This window comes from Ursus arctos, unplaced genomic scaffold, assembly GCF_023065955.2.
Source record: "Ursus arctos isolate Adak ecotype North America unplaced genomic scaffold, UrsArc2.0 scaffold_17, whole genome shotgun sequence".
NCBI lineage: Eukaryota > Metazoa > Chordata > Mammalia > Carnivora > Ursidae > Ursus > Ursus arctos.
Genome location: NW_026622841.1, coordinates 55,019,924 through 55,040,608, shown reverse-complemented (window position 1 = coordinate 55,040,608; position 20,685 = coordinate 55,019,924). Strand labels below are relative to the sequence as shown.

General features: G+C 40.6%; 1 protein-coding gene across 6 annotated transcripts in view; it reads right to left on the bottom strand.

Annotated features, from left to right (window-relative positions):
• PTPRM (protein tyrosine phosphatase receptor type M) overlaps positions 1–20,685 on the bottom strand; it is a 742,830-nt gene that overhangs the window by 246,519 nt on the left and 475,626 nt on the right. For all 6 annotated transcript variants that reach the window (XM_044382848.3, XM_026496000.4, XM_048218445.2 and 3 more), the window contains 2 exons: positions 4,290–4,563; positions 3,240–3,276 (listed from right to left, as the gene is read on the bottom strand). In XM_044382848.3, the coding sequence (XP_044238783.1) occupies positions 3,240–3,276; positions 4,290–4,563 (311 nt within the window). The remainder of the gene's footprint in view (positions 1–3,239; positions 3,277–4,289; positions 4,564–20,685) is intronic.

Here is a 20,685-nt window from a genome sequence, read left to right as displayed (position 1 = left end):
TAATTTACCTACAAGACAGATTTTGATTTTTAAGTGTATCCTGTCCATTTAGAATTGATGATCAACAAAGCCATCCAGAACTGGCATAAAGAGTTTCAACCCTACCACTGACCACGAGGCAGCTACAAGGTATGCGAAAGTCAAAGAAAACACATACGCTAACTGCTAAGACACAGTTGGACCAAAGTGGTCTTGAAAAGAATCCAACTATAAAAATGTGAATGTGATTAAAAATCAAAATAAAACGAAGAGAATCTAAGAATAGCTAAAAGCTACTCTATTAACTCCACCATACGGATCGAGGGTGACATCCAAACATCATGTATATTCTATTATTGTATGGTGTCTTTCTCTTTTAACTCAAGAGATAGAATATTCTGTGATGAGTCTGCCTATAGCCAACAACAAAAACACAGTCACATACACCTATGAGGAATCTGGATATAAAAATTAAAGGGTACGAGGATATACAGGCAATCCCCCACACATACGGTGATAGGTAAGAACACACCTTAGGGCTTTTTCCCATATCTAATTTTTATGAGGCTTTATATTTGAGATGATTAGTGTCAAAATACACCTGTGGAATATGATTAAAATAATCACAACATTAAATGTATAAAAAGTATGAAATATATCTTTAAGAGACATACCCATACTTGAAATTACAAACTAGCTTCCTGTGAAAACAAATCCACCTCCATACTTTCTCTATAAAGATACTTGTCAACAGTTGTTTCATGAGAACATCGACATCTTTGTAAGTTCAAAATGCTGCTTAGGAAAGTGGTTTAGTGCCTGGAAATTCAATGAATCCACCACACTGTCAGCCGTGTGTGGCAAAAACACAGAAAGTTTGAGGTCTTTTAAATTTCAAGCATCTTTACTGCAGGGTACCAACAGAGTTATTAGAACTGCCTATTTCTCTGTGTTGACTAAGTAGTCAAGATGGAATGGCTTCCTGCGCTGCTGAAAGAATTTTGAGCATGAATAAAGAAAAATGATCTGACTGTAGCGGGGGTGAAACTTTAGACTGTGCCGTAAAGAAGCTCACTGAATCTGTAGTGTAGAACATACTCAAATAAAACAGTACGGGACAGTGCAGTTTCACCTGCAAGGAGATGCTCTCCCGAGGTGTCCTCCTGCATTACGCTTTCATGAATAGACATGACAATCTTACGTAATGACTATTAACATCCGTTCCCTTCTTTCCCCAAAAGAGTTGTTTTGGATAGAGTTTGTTGCTATATAAATGTTTGCAAACAACTCCGAAAATATGAGTGGGGAATATTTAGTCAATCAGGTCATCTGATTGCCTAATCATCCTTGGGTGAATTGAAAAACAAATCACAATATTGATTAAATCTAGCTGATGGAAGAAAATGATCCAAACCACCCTCTAATTCAATCTATTGTGAAAACGGCCAACGTCAGGTTTCCGTATCTACAAGCGTGTTACTTATATGATTATTTAGCTATGTAGCCGAGCATGATGACAGATATTTCACTGCTTTCAGAGTAAACTGGGCAGGGCCTCAATTTTAATAAAGGGGAAGAGCAGACACTTACACAATGCAGTACTATAATTGGATATATTAGAGGTTCTGCTGGGCGAAGAGCCGTGAAACATAGTGAAACACTGGATCGGAGTCCAAGAGCTTGGAATTAAGCCTTGACCCACAGATTATCAGCTGAGGGATCTTGGTCAGTCAAGTCATCTCTAAAAATACACATTTTCTTCATTTAAAAAATAAAAATATCAATACCTGCCTCCTTTCTCACAGTAATGTTGAAGGACTAGATAACGCATGTATGAAAGGGATTTCAAATCTTTCAGCTGTGATGTTCAATGGAAGGCATTATAAATTAGGCACTGTGGAACTGGATTTACTCTTTCAGACCCCAAGGGGAAGGAGAAGTTAGTCCAGCAACTGGAGCATGGGTGGTGGTCTGGAGGTCTCAGGACATCACTACCTCATTCAAGGGCTTCATAATACTATAATAATTAATAGCGAAGAGCATATTGCAGTTTATAAAATACAGCCACTAACTGTAATTTCATTTATTATTAATTTATTCCTAAAAATAAAGGCTCTTAATCAGGTACAATGTGATATAAAAAACTGAGTGTTTCAAAATCAATATAAATAGATTGTTAGAAACAGAACTATGAGCCCACGAGGACCAACAAAATACAAATGACGTGAGTACCTGTCACAGTGTTTGGCACATACCATGAAACTAAGAAATATTTGTCGTGCTAACCCAATAAAAAGGTCATATATTTTCATGAAATAAGAATTCAATGAGAAGCTTGAAAATGCAGATGGATGTCCATGACATACCAAACTATGCTCCCTGACAGGGAAACAACAAAAACAAGATGTTTTTATCCAACAGAACTCAACTGACTGCCTATGGCCCGATTACACCTAGTGCCCCAGACGCAATGGTGCCTTCAAGCCGTCATTTCTCAATTACACCACACAGAACTTCATCGTGCTCAGGGTCACTCGGATGGTCTGAAAGGGCATGTTCAACCACAAGTGTTAATTTATAATGCCTCATTTTAATGCAGGACTTTACTTTGCTCATACACTTCCCATATGCTGGTTAAAACCACGCTGCAAGGTTGGGAAGATGACGTTACAGCTCGTGGCCACACACAACTGTACCTTTTTTAGGAGGTGATGTGTGGTGAGCTTATGGTAGTTTGCCCCAGTCACATCTACAACTGGTTCTTGATCACATTTTCTCAGAATTTTAACCAGGTCTGGGAAACAGAAGTTCCACTAACATCACGCAGTTACTGGGTTCAATAGACCCGTCGTCAGTGAAAAAAAGGTCATGCTCTCCACTCGGGAGAGCTCTTACCCCTAGGTATTGCTTCAAAACAGCAGGCAATATTTTACTACTTTGCATATGAAGATTCATTAGTTATGGTCCTCCTATGGTTTAAAAAACCTGTACTAAGATCACATACACATTACTTTTATTTTTAAAAAATTTTGAAAAGGCTAACCATTGAAAACTACTTGGAACACAATAATATGATTCCTTATTTTTTAAGAAGCATCTACACGAAATAGTGAGTCAATGTTAACCGCTAAGACTCTAATACACCCACCCACATATACACACACTTTTTTCAATGAAGTTAACATTCCAAGAAGTTCTGGAATACCATCTAAATTTTTAAAGGACAGGAACTGGGAGAGCATCCCACGATTTCAACCTACCTTTTGTGGCCACACGGACACAGTCTATTTTGGTTTCCTGTGTCAAATAAAGAGGGGAAAAAAATCACTATTCATGTTTTATGTAAAACAAATAAAAGTATCTGTCGTTCTATTTAAATGCCAATAAGGAAAGATCTCATTGTTCCGAGGGCGGTATTAATCACACAATGATAACTTCTGGAACTCCGCTCAAATACATGTTCACAAGATGATTACTCCTTGCACCACGCTCAGATACATTTTCTAGCTCCAGAGCTGGCAGCCGTGGGCATTTCTGGAGCGGATGATGACTGAGGAGATACCCCCAAAATCTCTCTGCCTAGCGGCCCTGGCTTCTCCAGATCCCAGCTAGCTCTCTGTGCAGGGTCCTAGATTTCCCCCCTTTTCACTGGCAAAAGTCAAGTCAATGATGATCCTTAGACCCATGCTGTTAAGGAAGGTGGCTATCTGGAAAACTCTTGCTTCTTTCTAAGGAGACTTTAATATCTTACCAGAGTTCTGGGTTGGCCTGAACAGAAAAGGGGAAAAAATTCAGAAATGACTCTATAATTTTTATTTTGTTTTCATCTTATCTTTCTAAAGCTGTTTTCTCTTAGAAAAAAAAAAAGACACCTAATTTAGTCACAGCTATAGGAAGCATAAACTCTTGTGAAACCAAAGAAATGGGACAGAATATGCTGAAAAGACAGATGTTGTGTATCTCACAAAATTTTAAATGAGCTGAATGTATGTGTTGTAGCTATACTATTTTCCTGTAAAATAGGAAGCTAAGCAGAATTGCTAGCCAACTTTTGGTAACAAGTAAAAACTGAAAATAAAAACCACCATGTTGACAATACATTCTTCCTACCAAAACAAATACAAATAGATTCATTTCTTTCCATAAATTTCTCTAGGTGAAAATAAGTTTAGAAAGTGAAAGAAAACCCACGTTTGTTCCAAATAAAAACACACAAAAGCATGCCTTTTTTCTTACTACTATCTTCTTTAATCTATGTTCACATTAATAACTCTAAATAGCCTAAGTAAATAACCATCTGTAAAACTTACCCCATTGGCTCTACTAGCGGCTTGGAAATAAATTCTGTAGCTTTTATGGGGGAGAAGGGGAGTGTTCCAGTATCCATTGTATGTCTTATTATCACCAATAGTGAAAGGCTGAGCAGCTTGGAGACTGTTTGCTGGGAATTCTGCAGCAAAGTAGTACTGTGAGTTCAGTATTGACGCATTCTGGAAGTGAATTGGCACGGGGTAGCACTTTAAGATTTCTGTCGTCTTTTTAGTTCTTCGAGGACGTTCTTCCTCAACAACTACTTGATAGACACTAGGGGGAAAAAGGAGTATTTTTAGTGATATTTTATGATAATTGAGCTGATTCCCTTTGCCTTCAATTGCATGGGGCCCACAGGATATCCAAAATAAAGAATGCACTGGATGTAGTCAATAATAAGGGCTTAGTACATAATGGATACTCACTTAACACTTGCTCAATGCAAGAGAGGGAAGGGGCTTAATATTCTCCCATAGAACTCGCTCACCCCCAATAATACAATGTATTGAATTATATAACGATCTCTGCGGTTAACGTGAGCCAAACACTAAACTAATGTTTTTCTCACGTGTAACTGAAGACAAATTTATAGAAAATTAACTCAATTTACCTAATAAGCGAAGTTATATTAACTGTAAGTTTATTTTTAAAAGTAGGCAATGTATTATTCTTCAATGACATCTGTATGAATGCACGGGAAGTTTTAACAAGTCACAAACACAATATGTAACAATTCATGTTTAAGTAAGGTTTAACTTCTCATATTTTCTTATATTTTTTTTGCCCTTCACCATATCAGATCAATGGAAAGAGATGACACAAGGAGAGCAGAGAAGAGATTGGAATTTTAAAAGCCAAGGCCTTGGAGTTACAAGCAGTTCCTAAAGAGTACGTGAACCGGGGTACTTGACTTACATAGAAAGATGGGGATGAGCATGCTCTGAGATAGGAGTCCCAGCACCCAGCCCCCTGCCCCCTTCCAACGTCTGAATTTCAAAGTAGCTATAGAAGAATGGGAAAAATGTTGAGGGGATGGATAGCTCTATTAAGATATATATTTTACCAGAATGATGGACATTTGTGCAGTTTTGGTGGGAAAAAATAGTTTCTGATACTGAGCAAAACTAACACTTGACAGCAGCTTTCAAGAACGGAATCAGGATAGACGGATTCTGGCAAGGAAATGTATCTTGTTCTCACGGTCTCAGAAAAGCACCGTGACTCCCTGGAACAATGCTGCAATCCTAGAGTGCTTCACACGGGTCCTCGTCAATGCCCAAGAGGAGCAGGAGGGAGGTGTCGTACACCCCCACCTGCCTGGGCAGGGCCTAGAGAGGACCCTCTTTGGGTCTTGCCCTTGTGAACTCTGCACGTGCCCTCAGTGAAATCACCTATTTCCGGGAGTACGACTACTTAGCACATTCCGTTACAGGAATGCGACACAGCAGCTGCGGTTCAGTTTGTAATTCTGTCCAAATAAAAATCAGCTGTTGCAGAACATCAGGATGACTGCTCAGTAGACAGGTAGTGCAGCAGGATTACCGTACAACGATAAAGAATATTCTGAGCGTGATGTAAACTTAAATAAAAACCAGAAATACTCCCTAACCTCCTAACATCAGAGACTTTCTATTGGTTATGTAAGACACTCCACCAAACCTGGTAGAATTTTCACTGCATAATGGATCTGACACGAAAGGTTGTATTTAGGAAGAATCATCCTCTATGGAGGACAAGGAACACATACGGAGGTATAGTGGACTTTAATTTCTTGCCCCCTTCTCTCCGACTTCCTAAATATATGGTTAGATGTGTTTATTTTAAAATATATCTGCAAATTCTGACACTTATGCCGTCAAGAATGGGGTTAGCCAACCTTAATGACAACATACAACCAACAGAATGTAACAGTGGGACAAATGGGTAACTCTCAAGGCTTTGGTTAGAGGAAGCCATGCATCTTCAGCCTAGTTCCGCAGGCTTCAGCCAGGCTTCATTTTCTGGAAAAAAAAAGCCAGCCACCATGTGTATGGTCCAATCCCCCTGAACCTGCCACACTGGAGAGGCCACATGCAGGCATTCTGCTCTGCAGTCCCGAAGAGCCCCCAGCCATCACTGAGAGCCATGTGTGTGGACCACCATGGGAGGCCACATAGCTGAGCGTCAGATGATGGCAGCCCCGAGACCCCAAGCAGGAACTGCACAAAGCTTTGCTGGTCCACAAAATCATGGCAAAACAGAAATGTTCTTTTCAACGGCTGAGTTTTGGAGTAGCTGGATATGCAGCAAATATGAAACAGAAGGTCAGGTCATAGAATGCAAGAGTAAGAGGTCAAGGTCAAAGTAAAAGACAGTACAACATGGGGCACCTGAAGGTCTCAGTCGGTTATACATCTGCCTTCGGCTCAGGTCATGATCCCAGGGTCCTGGGATCGGGCCCCACATCGGGGTTCCCTGCTCAGGAGGGGGTCTACTTCTCCCTCTGCCACTCTCCCTGCTTATGCTCTCTCTCTCTCTCTCACTGTCTCTCAAATAAATAAAAATAAAATCTTAAAAAAGACAGAACACCAGAAACAACAGCTGATTCATGAAGAAGTTTAACCTACGCCACTAAATACAAACAGCACTGAGAAAATGTGACTGTTCTCTTGAAATGACTTTTGTAGGGGTGGGGCAGAGTGGCATGTGCATTGATCTAAGCTCTAATCCTAGTTCTGCTAATAACTGGGGATTTAGATTTTATTTATTTATTTGAAAGAGAGAGAGAAAAAATCTCAAGCAGACTCCCCCCTGAGCAGAGAGCCCAAAGCAGGGCTTAGTCTCATGACCATGAGATCATGATTTGAGCCAAAACCAAGAGCTGGATACTTAACCCACTGAGCCACCCAGGCGTCCCACAACTGGGTTTTTAAATTAATTCCTTTGGGTGCTATTTTTTTCCCAATAATATAAGAGAATTAGATGGATCTCTATGGTGCATTTTATATTTTTATTCAGAATTTTGTCCAGCATATAAAACCTATTCTTAAAAAAATGGATAAATCAAAGGAATAATTAATTGCTTTGCAAAGGGATTCTCCATTAACTAAAATAATATTTAATACTGGTTTCCTTCTATCAGTCAGTTTTTTCCAAGTTATTTGCTATAAGACATGGTTTTCAAAATTTCACTTTTTCTAAAAATTTATTTATTTATTTGAGAGAGACAGCAAGCATGAGTGGGGGAGGGGCAGAGGGAGAGAATCTTCAAGCAGGCTCCCAGGTGAGTGTGGAGCCAGACATGTGGCTTGATCTCATGACCCTGAGAGACAACCTGAGCTGAAACCGAGAGTCAGGCACTTAACTGAGCCACCCAGGTGCCCCTCAAAATTTCACTTTAAAAACAACTCTGGAAAACCTATACACTACACAAAGTGGAAATGTGAAGATACATGTGAAGAAAAAAATTTGCAGAAATTATTCCATATAGGAAGTGCTAGGCCGGGAGTCTTGCATAGGTTGGCTTTATTTTCCTATTTTACTGATGTGAAAACTGGGGTTCAGAGGTAAAATGCCCATTCCATCTGGGGCTTACAGGTGATGAGGAAGCAGACGTGGTCTCATGACCATCAGACAAGGCAGTACTAGCACCACCTGTTAAGGGGCCTGGTTAAGGGGCTGGTTAAGCCCTGGTTAAGTCCTGGTTAAGGGGCTCCATGGGCATCTTCCTCTGCTTATGCAGACACAACTGACACACAACCTGGTCCCAACTTACATCCCAGAATCAATTTATTTTGAGTATTGTGTAGAGATTCTTTCTCATTTATCACATCAACGGAACTATAGATGGTAATTTCACCTTTGACCTCAATTCATTCTCCCATCTCTCTTTGAGTCATTAATAATTTCCAGGGAGGACGCCCCTGGATCTGCAGCGAGGCCAACACCTGGCTGGTGTCCTCTCCAGCTCTTGATCCCAACCAGCAACTCTGTCGCCAATGGCACTGAGGACAGTAATCATTCATTTTTCATTTCCAGCTCCTCTAGATGAAAGACTAGCACAACTACTTCCAGGCTGTCCAAGTGCCACCATCTTGAATTCTCGCATCACAAACACCTTGTGCTCTATTCCTTCACCCTGGCCTGGACCGAAGTTTGTTACTGAAATGCTGTTCTCCCCAACACAGAGAAAACTTCTGCTACTCTCAACACATTACCCTACTTCATAAAAAGACTGAGACCCTCTCATGAACTTTCTCTCAGGGGCTTATGATCTGCTTCCCCATTTTGATGTAGTCTTGCTCTGCTCTGCTCCACACTCACAAAAATATGTTTCTTGTAAAGACTACTAATCATTTGTGTCTATTTATCAGTATTTTAAAAAACCTCACAAGTTCCTGAAGGAAGACGCCTATGATTTAGTCATCTCTGTCTCAGCACACTTAGAATGAAGTGGGCCATGAGGTACATATTTTTGAAAGCATAATATAATCCACAAGTAATTTCTATTTTATATACATTATACATAGTGGTAGGGAAGAAATACACTGGTAATCGCAAATATGCTCCACTTTATTAAAACTTAATACTAAGTTAATTTTGAAATCGTTTCTTAATTACCCAAGAGCAAAGAGAAGAAGAAATGATCAAGAAACAGGTTTCACGATGAGAAGATGCTGGTTGGACTGTAAGTTTATGCAAGATAACCCACGATTAAATAATGAGCCCTGAGAGAATCAAAAGTTGCCTGTTTTTCTACCCCTTCTCACACCTTCATCTCTCACTTCCCATCCATCTTTTCCCCAACTTTGTTAGAATGTGTGCTGTCTTGTGTGTATATTTACTCGTTTTCTAACTCAAGAAATGCTTCTGAGCACCTACTGTGCACCAGGCACTGCCCTACTCTGACTTAACAATACAATATTTGACATTCTCTAATGAAAGAAAATTTCGTTTTGTGATTTAAATACAATCTATGTGGATATGGGTGAAAGAAATTAATTTTTCCAAGCAGGAATTTTGTGAGGATTAGATGAAAATTTGAGAATTAAATGATCATTTAATGGGCCCCCATTTTAGCCAGCTGGTATGTTATACACTCCACTCCACTCCAGATATATTACTTTTTAAATGGCTACCATCTACTCATCTTCAGATATATTAAAGGAAGAACTAAGTTGACTAGAGCAATTTCAGACCCAAAATGTCTTTTCTTCCTTGCTCCACAAGAGAAATTAGATTTGCAAGCATCCAGACCTCAGATCTATTTGCTCTTTAATAATTTAAGCACTGAAAGGTCAAGCAGCTCTTTTCCATTCCCCTTTATCAACGTCCAAGAGCTAATGAAAAATAGCTAAATCCTATCTGCTGCCCAATTGCCACACATTGCTGTCTTCCTGATGGAAATTAACGCATTATTGGCATCCAGGTCAATGGCACCTCAACAGAACTCTCTGACTGATACGTTTTTCATTGGTGCAAATGACATCATTTCACTAGTGAATTTCATAAAATCTGTCCAACCACAACGGCAATCTCAAAAAGTAGCTTTGAAAATCTTTCTCTCTGAATGGTTTTTCTAAAAAGATGATTAAAAAGAGCAAGATCTCGAGGATGGAAAAGCAAGCAGAAGTTTCTAGCTTAGTGAGCTGAATTAAAATTCTATTATCCTTTTCATGTATTACTCATGCTCCCTTTGTTTATTAAAGTTACAACGCCCCTATCTTGATTCCACCACTATCCCGGAATTTAAAGTAACATAAAATCTTCCAAGGCATTTGCAATATGAAGGCACAGTCCATCGTGCAGATGAGTCCGCCAAAAACGTGACATCACTATATCATAACTTTCCTACGGAATGAAATTTAAAGTTTAATTTATGCGAGGCTTTCCTACAACAAAACTCTTAAGACTTTTACAAGGAGAGTAAGAAATCTGCATTTATATAGACTAGCACATGAAGTATAACCTAGAAAGAACATCGGAACATCTCTCATGTACTCTGTTAAACCTGAAAGTTCAAATGTGATGAGATATTTTTGTTTTTTTCTAACTTTGAAGACATTGAGGGGAAGCCTGCTGCAGAGCTGAAATTGACTTTAAAAATTTGGTCTTAATTCATTTCAAGATTAAACCCTTAGGTGTAAGTCCATTTTTCGTATCCACTTATTCTATTTCTTATCAGCATAAAATATTGGAGGGTTATCCAACCGGATAGCAGAACAGGGGGTGAGGAGGAGGGGGGAGAGCAAGAGAAGTTAATGATCCATTTCATTGTTGCTTTTGCTAATCCTTTAAAGTCCGCACTTCTGATCATTTCAAGGACTTAGAATATTGTTCATTTCATGGTACCTAAGAGTGCCTTTTTAGCTTGATTTGCAATTTTTGGTAAAACCATCTATTCTATATGTATAAGAAAGAAATAAAGACTGGTATTTCTATCTTCCTGAAGATTATTTTTTTGGGGGGTAATAGAAAATGAAAGTATAAATTGGATGCAAAGCATGTAAAATAAATGTGTAATTAAAGTTTATTGCCATGCAACAACACAGAATTTATTTTCTTCCTATTCTTGGTTTGGTCCTTCCCTTTTCCTAAACCTGTCAGCACTTACTGGAATGACACCCTACTAATTCAAACAACATTGTACACTAAACTAAGCTTTAAAAATATTATCACCAGTTAACAATTAGGGGGATAAAAGGTCAGTTCAATATGTTCCATATGTTTATCATCACGACTAGGATTCTTCCTGTAACACCAGTGCTGAGAGTTGCTGACCTGACACAGTCCCGTTCATCAAGTCACTAAATGACGACTGGTAACTAGTTTTGCACAGATAGTGGGCACTGGGTAACACACCGCACAGCATAAATAGATCTGGGGGGTTGAATATTTAATGTTAGCAACTTTAATTTCTCTTTGTCCTGCTCTGTTCCAGATAAGATTGGCCATAAATTGCTTTGGAATATTTGTGGGACACCACAAATACATTTTATGTTCTCTCAGCCATAATTCATTACAAGGAGGTTGCCTAGCATCCGTAAGTTACTGGTGTTCTGTGTGTGTGTGTGCATGCGTGTGTGCACGCATATATGTGTGCATGTGTAAGCACGCCTGAGCGTGCAGTCCGATACTCTGCTGCTCTGCTAGTTAGTGATAAAATCTGATATAATAAAATATTAATTACAGCTGAACGGTTGGTGAGAAATATGAAGTCAATTACAGTTCCATATTGTGAACAAAGGGCAGGAAGAAAAAAAATCTTTTAGTTATGGAAGTTTGGTATAATAAAGGAACAACTAAAACATTAGACTCAGGCTGAGAAGCTCTGTAAAAGGCCACCTGTTATTAATCTTCACAACAGGCACCAAATTTCTAGTAAATTAGTCCTAGATGGAACCTCTTTAAGAATGATTTCTCCCCATTTTAAAAAATGAAGATATTTTCCTTTGCAGATTTTATTTCACTTAAGCTATTCATAATTTAATCATCACAATTTCATAACAAACATATGATTGTAAAAATTATAATTCAAGGTCAGCTACTATGTTTTTTTTTAAGTAGCGTTAGTGATCTGAATAAAAATGGAAATCAAATACCATCAAAGCTGCACTAAATGTTTTCATTAGTGCATGTTTGTATTATATTCAATTCAGAATCTTCCAGTCCTAAGAGGAATAATACTGCAGACTAGGGGAGCTGGAAAATAAATGCCACTACCCCAAAGGCAGGTGAACCAAAGGGAGGGTTGCCGTGGAGGGAACACTGAACTGGGAGTCACCATACCATAGATAACTCGGTCCAGCTTTGCCACTAAATCATGGACTGACCAGTAAAGCCCTTTCAAGATCTAATATCTTATCACTCCCGGCACAAGATCAGGTAAGTCTCTACATCAATACATGAGAAGATGATTATTTCATGCATGTGGCCTCCATCCTTCCTTTTTACAATATTTCTCAGGTTTTAAGCACTGTGACAGGCACAGGGGAAGAATGAGAGGAAGAATTAGGCACAGACTGACTCTGTCCTTGAGAAGACCAGCCTAAGGGTATAAGAAATAGGTTACTCAAACAAAGAACTTCTGTGACGGGGACCTGATTTGGGTTTGTACCAAGTGTAATGGAATGCAGGGAGGAGTGACGATGTTTACACCAACCTCTTACAGCATCTCTTCGTTGAGGATATCTGGGCTGGACCTAGTCCCCAAACATTACCACCAGTAACACCCAAAGACTGCTGTACTGCCTAGGCCCACCAGCTTTCTCCCCAAATTAAAAATAAAGGCATGACAACAAAAAAAGCTAATGTCTTCAGATTCCATATAAAGTCCCCATTCTTTCCAACCACTTGTGCTAACAAAACCCCACCAAAGTTCCAACAAGCTTTAACCTCAGACTCACTAATGACTGCTTGCAACAGCTTCCAAGAACCTGTGAGGACCCTTTATCAATAGTACAGAAGACTGAAGGTAATGCGCTGTGCCCTAGGTCGGACACCTCCCCAAGTCTTGCCCCAAAATTTCCCTGAGTTACCTCAAGAGCAACCCCAAGAGTGTCAGGGTTTTCCTCACAATTTCCATACTGCCCAGCTCTTAGCAAAACTGTCTTAGAGAGCATGACAAGCAGGCTCCTTGTCTGGACCCCCATGGCCACCTGTGATGCCTGAGGTGAGGACCAAGAACCGAGCTGCCTCTGCTCTCTGGGGGCCAGTGGGAAAAGAAGCCAACAAACATGCAGTCCTGGTCTCCGTTCCACTCTATCTCTCTCCAAATTGCTGTCAGGCAAATTTGCAACTATTCTCTCTGCCTTGTACGATCAATTCTCAGGTTATGAGATCCATAGTTTCTCAATGTCAGTATTTCAATTGATATCCATGTTAATAATTAAGGTCAAATCAAAATACTACAGCTGTGTGTGTGTGTGTGTGTGTGTGTGCGTGTATGTTTAAGATTTTATTTATTTGTTTGACAGAAAGAGAGAGAGCAAGTGCACAAGCAGGGGGAGCTGCAGAAGGAGAGGGAAAAGCAGGCTCTCTGCTGAGCAGGGAGCCCAATGCGGGCCTCGATCCCAGGACCGTGAGATCATGACCTGAGCTGAAGGCAGAAGCTTAGCTGACTGAGCCATTCAGGTGCTCGTACAGCTGTGTTCTGTTGTATTTTGGGACTGGGGGTGTTTGGTGGTTGTAGAGTTTGGCCCTGAGAGCCATTTCCAGCTGTCCCTGTCCACCGGCAGCCTCTATGCTCTATGGAAGGGCCAGCTGCCATCCCCTGAGCATGGCGGCTCTGCTCGCTGGTGCACCTGCTGCAGAGGCCCTGGTAATAAGACTGGAGCTCTGATCTAATACATAGAATCCTTCAGAGGAGATTATGTTGAAGAGAAGAAAATTTGAAAAATAGGGGAAGGAAAGCTATGCACTATATTTTCATGCACAAAAGCAAGTTTGAAATGGAGTTTGAGGGAAAGTTAAATTAAGTTTCATTGTATAAATGCTCAAATACATCTACTCTATTATTATTATCTTCCCCTGCCATTTTTAAAGCTTCTTTTCAAGGGTTCTTGAAGAACAAACTTAGTTTCCAAAATGAATTTTCAAAGAGATGACTGACATTGTCATCCTAGAAGCAACATTAATAAAAATGATCTTTGTTTCTTGACAGTAAAGGAATCCAGAGTATTATTTTTTAATACAATAAAATTCACCTAAAATCAGGTGGGGGAAGGATGGTGGTGGTGGTGGTAGTAAGAGATTTAGCACCTTTTGTTAACACACACTGTTGCAATTCAGCTATAATAAGTAATAAAAAAAAAAACAAGCCCAATATAGTAATATAAAATTGAAGTTTTATCATTGAATGACATTTTGGTCTTTGTGATTATGTGTATCCCAATGAAAAAAAGGAAAAAAAAAATTAGGTTGGAAGTCAAATATTTAGAGCTTTTTTCCTTAAAGAATTTTAGCACCAGATAGAACCTTTCAAAAGGTTCAAGCACTGACAAAAGAAAATTTAGCTCCCAAATTTATGATGGTCCTGTAGTTCACATTTCTTTAAGAAATAAGAGGGAGCAATTAAAAAGCCACTAATAAGCATTTCAAAAGAACTGGTATCTTTTTTTCTTCATTCTCTGGAAACTATTAAGAATGGTGAAACGAGAAAGAACACACATATCAAAAACAAAAAAAGACTGATTAATTTGATTAAACAATCCAATACATAAAGCTAATTTGTTTAATACAAGTCCTTCGAGAACTCAAAGCTGTACTGCTAAACAATGAGGAAATTGTAACGGAAGGTGGGCTTCACCAAAATATTAAAAAAAAGTTGGTTTCAAAATAATAACAAAGAAAACAAGAAAAAAACCCTCCTAACCTCCAGGAAGTAACAGGGATAAACCCCAAAGATTCTAACGATCATAATCTAAAATTGAAGGTGTAGTTAACATCTTTTCTTAACACTAGAAGAGACAATGAAGAGAAGATATTAATTTGTGATGTGACCCATAACTACAAAGGAAGGCAGAACCAGGCTGGTTCCCGAGAGAGTTTGCAGGGAAGAGGTCTGTGGGCTGAGGCGGGGAGAGGGACACTCTTGGGAGGGAGCACGTGCCTGACGTGCGCGTGGCTTCGCTGGTCACGTGGGGCTGCACACGGAGAGTTCACCTCCCCAGACCTTAGTACCTCCCGTGCACAAGGATGCTGGCTTCTGACGAGGATGTTTGCCCTTGATGGTTAGGAACCATTTCGTAAAGGACTGAGCACTGGCTGAGTGCATGATAGCTACTCAGTCCAGGTCACAATGATTATTCACTTTTTATTATCGTAATTATTATTCCTGTATGACAAACTGCTCAGATCATAACTGAAGCTCAGGAATATTATAGTAAGACCTAGAAAATTTCCCAAGTCATGCGCAGAAGAAAAGGGGCTGCCACATTATCTAGTTAATGTTACTGCCATCATAACAGGCCAGAATAGCAACATTAATAAATAAGAAAAGCTTTCCTACGTTGAGCAGATAACATCTGTGTTAGATACTATCCCGAGTGCTTTGCTGACTGTTACTAATTCTTTCAGCTGTCCTCTCAGGTAGATGATTATTCATATCTGACTGATGAGGGAAACAGGACTCAAAAAAGTTACATGCCTTGCCCAAGGTTACAGTGCAAACACGTACCGGGATTTAAACCCAGGGCCATCAGACTGGGCGTGGTAGTTGGGGGCACTGTTTGTGATTCTGAATACCTTTGTGCCTTTCTTCCCAGGAAAGAGCTGTTACCTGTAACTACTTCAACCAATAGTGGTTGACAGAACACAAGGTCTTCTGAAACTTTGATGGTTTTATGGAATGAATGTACCATATTAATACCACACACACAGTTCTTACAACTTCCATAAAATTAATGTCAAAACATGTGTTACCTTTAGAACATAGAGCCTATTTAGTTATTATTTTTTTTAAGATTTTGAGAGAGAAAGAGAGAGTGTGCGAGGAGGGGGAGGGGCAGAGGGAAAGGGAGAGAGAATCTCAAGCAGACTCCACACTGAGCGCGGCGGCTTGATCTTCAACCCTGAGATCATGACCTGAGCCGAAACCACGAGCTGGAGGCTTAACTGACTGAGCCATCCACGCACCCCTAGAACATAGATCCTATTTAAGTGATAATCACAGCACACGGGGCATAAATGTTAAAGGACAGTGATGATTAGAAATCTGAAGTTTATTATCAAAAGCAGGGAATACAGGAATCCAGACTAAACAGCAATGTGGCCAACATGCTTTGTTAAGCAGATCCTGGTATAATTTTACCCCTTTTGAGCACTTCAGTTTACAAAGAACTTTCGCCTGAATTATTCTTCATGACAAGGCTATGAGACAGGTGGAACGTGTACTGGCCTCCAGTTTTAGAACTGAAGAAAGGCCCAAAGTTCACAGAATAGCCCAAGGTCACAAACGGAAAGCTTCTGGTCCATGCCGAGTGTTCTTTAATTAGATGAAGTCCTAGAATGATTTACATTAGAGACATCAGATTCCACTCACTCTAAGTAAAACTTTAGTCATTTGGAGAAAACTCAGAGTGTACCATGGAAGCACCTGCCAGCCTCCTCCCACCCGATAGCCCCTGTGTATGGTGGGGGTCATGGCATCGAAGCACCCACCCAGGTACCTATTAGCTTTCTGCCAGGAAGCCTCATGCGTCAATTTTCCTTCCTCTATGGCCCTGCCCTGGTGATTGATCTAATGTGCAAATGCAATCATATCTCTGCCCCATTAAAAATTCTACAGTCCCATCATTTGTGTGTGTTGGGGGTGGTGGGTAAGCAGAGGAGGGAAGAAGAAAGAAGATTCCAGGCTAAGAACACATCAACTGCAATCTGGCATATTCCCAGTGCTGAGCACATATTTAGATCTTTTTAGGATGGCCTGAAGGGGAGGCTGACCCAGGAAGTGACTGAACGATAGAGACTGTCCACATTAAACACAGTCTGGATACATCCTGAGGGTAATGGCGAAACCCTGATGGATTACGAAGCAGGAGAGTGAACTATCCCTGCAGCCATGCTGTGCAGTGGGGACTGGAGAGCTGAGAAAGGCAAAGTATGAACTAAGGCAATGATGGGAGAATGGAAGTAAAGGAGAAAAGGGGGGCGGTCAGTGATCTCGAGAGGTGAGAAGCACGATGGCTTCCAAAGGAGTTAGTACAGACGTGCACGATTATAGGGAGTCTGAATTTGGAGTTATGGCTTATTTGAAGTAGCTTTTCTGAATTTCTCTTCTAATTAAAAAAATAAATTGATTCAAGGGTAAAGGCAGGATATTCTTTCATGCTTCTGTACTATATGGATGGGACATGGTATTTAACTTTTATTTAAGGATGAAACTATAAATTTAAAATCCTTCTTGTTCCCAATATGTCCAGCTAGTTAATAGGAGATTTCAGTCCTTCGGCTTCTTATCTATAGAAGTTTCAGTGATAATTACTTTTGCTCACAAGAAAAAGATGAAGTTCAATTCAATAAACATATATTGCACACTTAATTAGGTTTGAGGTACTGAATGATATTCAGGAACTAAATTATGAAAATCATTTAGTGATCCTTTTGCAGTTCCTATTACATTTACATGCATTTCACATAATGATTAGCCAAGGAAAATGCTCACTTTCAGCATTAAATGCATAAATCTAATTAATACTCCTGAGTGCTGGTCAAACCTCATTTACTATGTGTGTTTTTAATTGTATTTACTAAGATGGCCCCTGTTTACATCTCTTTACTTTCTCTTCTCCCAGGCTTTTCTCCAGGTTGTTACTCTCTTGGGCGGCCCTATTCCTACGTCCAGTCCCTCACTGGCTACCTCCTACTTCTCTTTCGCATTTCTGCCTAAACAGCGTATTCTGATCCCTGGTTGAGATTTCATTCTCTGTTAGACGCTCTTGGAGGACTCTGGACTTTTCTCTCCAGCTCGATCACCATCTTAGCACAGTGACTTGAACATTAAAGTGCTCAGTGGATATGAATAACAGCCAAACGTCAACTGTGAAATTTTCCATAATTTTGCAATGTGACAAAGGGCAAGAATTGTAACTAGATACTAATAATTGCAGAGAGCTCTTAGGGCTTCTCACTGAGCAGAAAACACTTCCAGAAAAACTGGTCAGGAAAACACTAACGGGTTAAAGTAGAGAAGTGGAATACTGGGACACAGAGAACCACACAAAAGCGATGTGGTGATACGGAAAAACTCCCAGCGCTCCCGATGGTTCTGCTACCAAACAGGCTGACAAAGTGAGGATTCGTTAGGTAGCTGAAAACCAAATACAGGTGACCATCAAGCATCAGACAATAATATGCATAATGAAATCATTTTTAATGAAACAGAAGGCAGGTCAGAATTTTTGTGTGCTTTGGTGTTCCCGCCATCAACAATTACATTGAATGTATTTACATGTACTGGTGGACGAAATGTTCTGCTGAAGAGGATGATGGAAAACCACACTCATGATATGGCTACTCCCCCACAAAAGGATCAAAAGTGCTGTCACAACCGGAAAGTGGTCACACCCTCTCTGGGCTGCTCCTCAGCTCTGAAAGCCTGTGGCCCTAAGCAGCGCATTGGGTTGGCTTGCCCTCTCTGCCCCACACGTGACTCGATCAGCCTCTTAGAACTTGGGATCTTTTCTCTCACATATATGTGATTTTAGCACTTTAAAAAAGTAAAAGCGAGACATCTATAGTCAAATCAATTAGTCTTTGTCAAACTTTCCAAGATCTTCGCTCCCAAAGGCTATCAGTCTTAGCTCAGAACACCTCTAGAAATTCATCCCTTATATTCCCTGGAATCAATAACTGTGATTAGGAAGAACTAGCAGCCCCTGAGAGCAAAGGGCATAGCGGCTTTGAGATTCACAACTAAGGCGACGCAGTGTTCAGTTCAAGGCATTTGCAGCCTTCTGGTGTTCTGGGTTTCCAACTAAGACCACTCGTAAATTATTCCACTGTTAACATTTACAGATGGTCCAGATAGAGGGGGAAAGCAGCATGTAACTTTCTCTACCGTCAGTGGAAAATGAGATCAACCTGTATGCCTACCTCCGTCACCCTGCTGGATGGCGTCTAGGCGGCTGGTCAGTCTGGGTCGGGGAATGCACAGCACTACCTCCTCTCACCTCTAGGGAGACAGTCATGCATAACTTTTGGCCTCTGCTGTACATGATACTCAAAGGCTTTCACGTAACCTGAAGTTCCAATCTCAAGCACCTAGTTTTTCCAAGAGAAGTATGAATTCCTTTGGGCACAGCAGAAATAAGATATAGTACGATCAAACGCTTGGGTCTTCCCTGGCCCTAGCCAAGGTCTAGCCACAACCATCCACAAGGCATACTAGTGCTCAGAGAAGCCTCTGCACTCTGGCTTTCAGTGGGGAAAGCCACCACTGTGTCCATGGAGCAGGCATTGCATACACAGCCCAGCACAAATTATAATCATCACAAAAGCAGCGAGCACAGGTTCAACGTAAAGGGGTTAGGGTGATGTAGTAAAAGGAGGGTAGAAAGAAGCAAAAAGAGAAAGATCCAGGAGCTTCTCAGCCAAGGAGGGGGACTAATAATGCCATGTTTCTAGTGCTTAGGAAAACTGAGATTTAAAAATATTCATACAATGAGTAATTTCCAATAAATGACTAGAGAGTCATTGCTAAGATCGGCTTTCAGTTCCTAGCGTTCTAGTGTCTACTTTAACAATAAACAGTTCATATCACCAGTTGCTTTGGTTAGTCAATACATTTTTCCCTCTAAAAAGGACTAAATGGTTCTGATTTCTTTAAATCCTGTCTCTAATAAAAATTAGCATGTGACACCTACAAGATCCTTTCCTTTCATGCCTAAAGGTTAACAAGGTCCTAACTGGGCCCAGTGAAAAGGAACAGTGGAAGGGCTCAGCGCATCCACCAGCCACACTTCCTCTTAAGCTCTCCCTGGCTAAGCCATACCCCACAGCAGGGCTGATCTCCCTCACATTTTTTTCCTTGCCTAAAGCTCCTGAATGACTACTCACAGCCCAAAGGCTACATCTCCACTCCTTGGCATGGAGCATAAGGCTGCCCAATCTAGCCCCGATCTGCCTTGTGGCTTCCTGCCCCACCCCCAACTCCCATTCTGCCCACTCTAATTGTAACACACTTCTCATTCCCAGATCAGGCCAACTTCCTCAGTCCTCCCTGCCCTTTTGGAACTCATCTGTCTCACTCATTATTTATTCCCTGCCACACACTTAACCTCCTTTGCAAATACCTCCCCTGACATACATCTCTTGGACAATATCCATCTGCAAGATTCAGTTGCTTGGCTTCAGAGCTGCTTCTGTGTACAACCCCCTCCCCTTGGGCTCTCTGTGCCCGTCCTCATCCCTGCAGTAGGGGACCAGATGACATGCTGGTCGCTCCCATCTCGACTGCTAATCCATGAAGAGAGCCCCTAACAGGCTCCTCTGTGCTCCCAGTACTCAGCACAGTGCCTGAAACCTAGTGAGTACTTAATAACTATAATCCTAACAACTCCCTGAGATAAGGTGATATTACCTTGCTCTGCAAAGATGAGGGACCCGAGGCTTAGAGCTGTAAAGATACGGGCAATAGTCACATAGCTGGTCATTGAGAGAGCTGGGATTTGAAACTAGGTTTATTTAACGTCGGAGTATGTCCTTTCCCTATATCCTGGGGCTCATTTGAAAAGTTAGGTCCACAATTTATGTGATCCATAAAACAGAATATTTATTTGAATATTACTCTTTCTTCCTTAGAATATGCCAAGGGAGGAAAGAGCGATTCTGCCTGCCCGCCTAAAAGGCGATGCATGACACCTGACATTATCTTGTGTCTCAGGTCACAGTGGTTTCGATTATTGACAGATTCAGCAG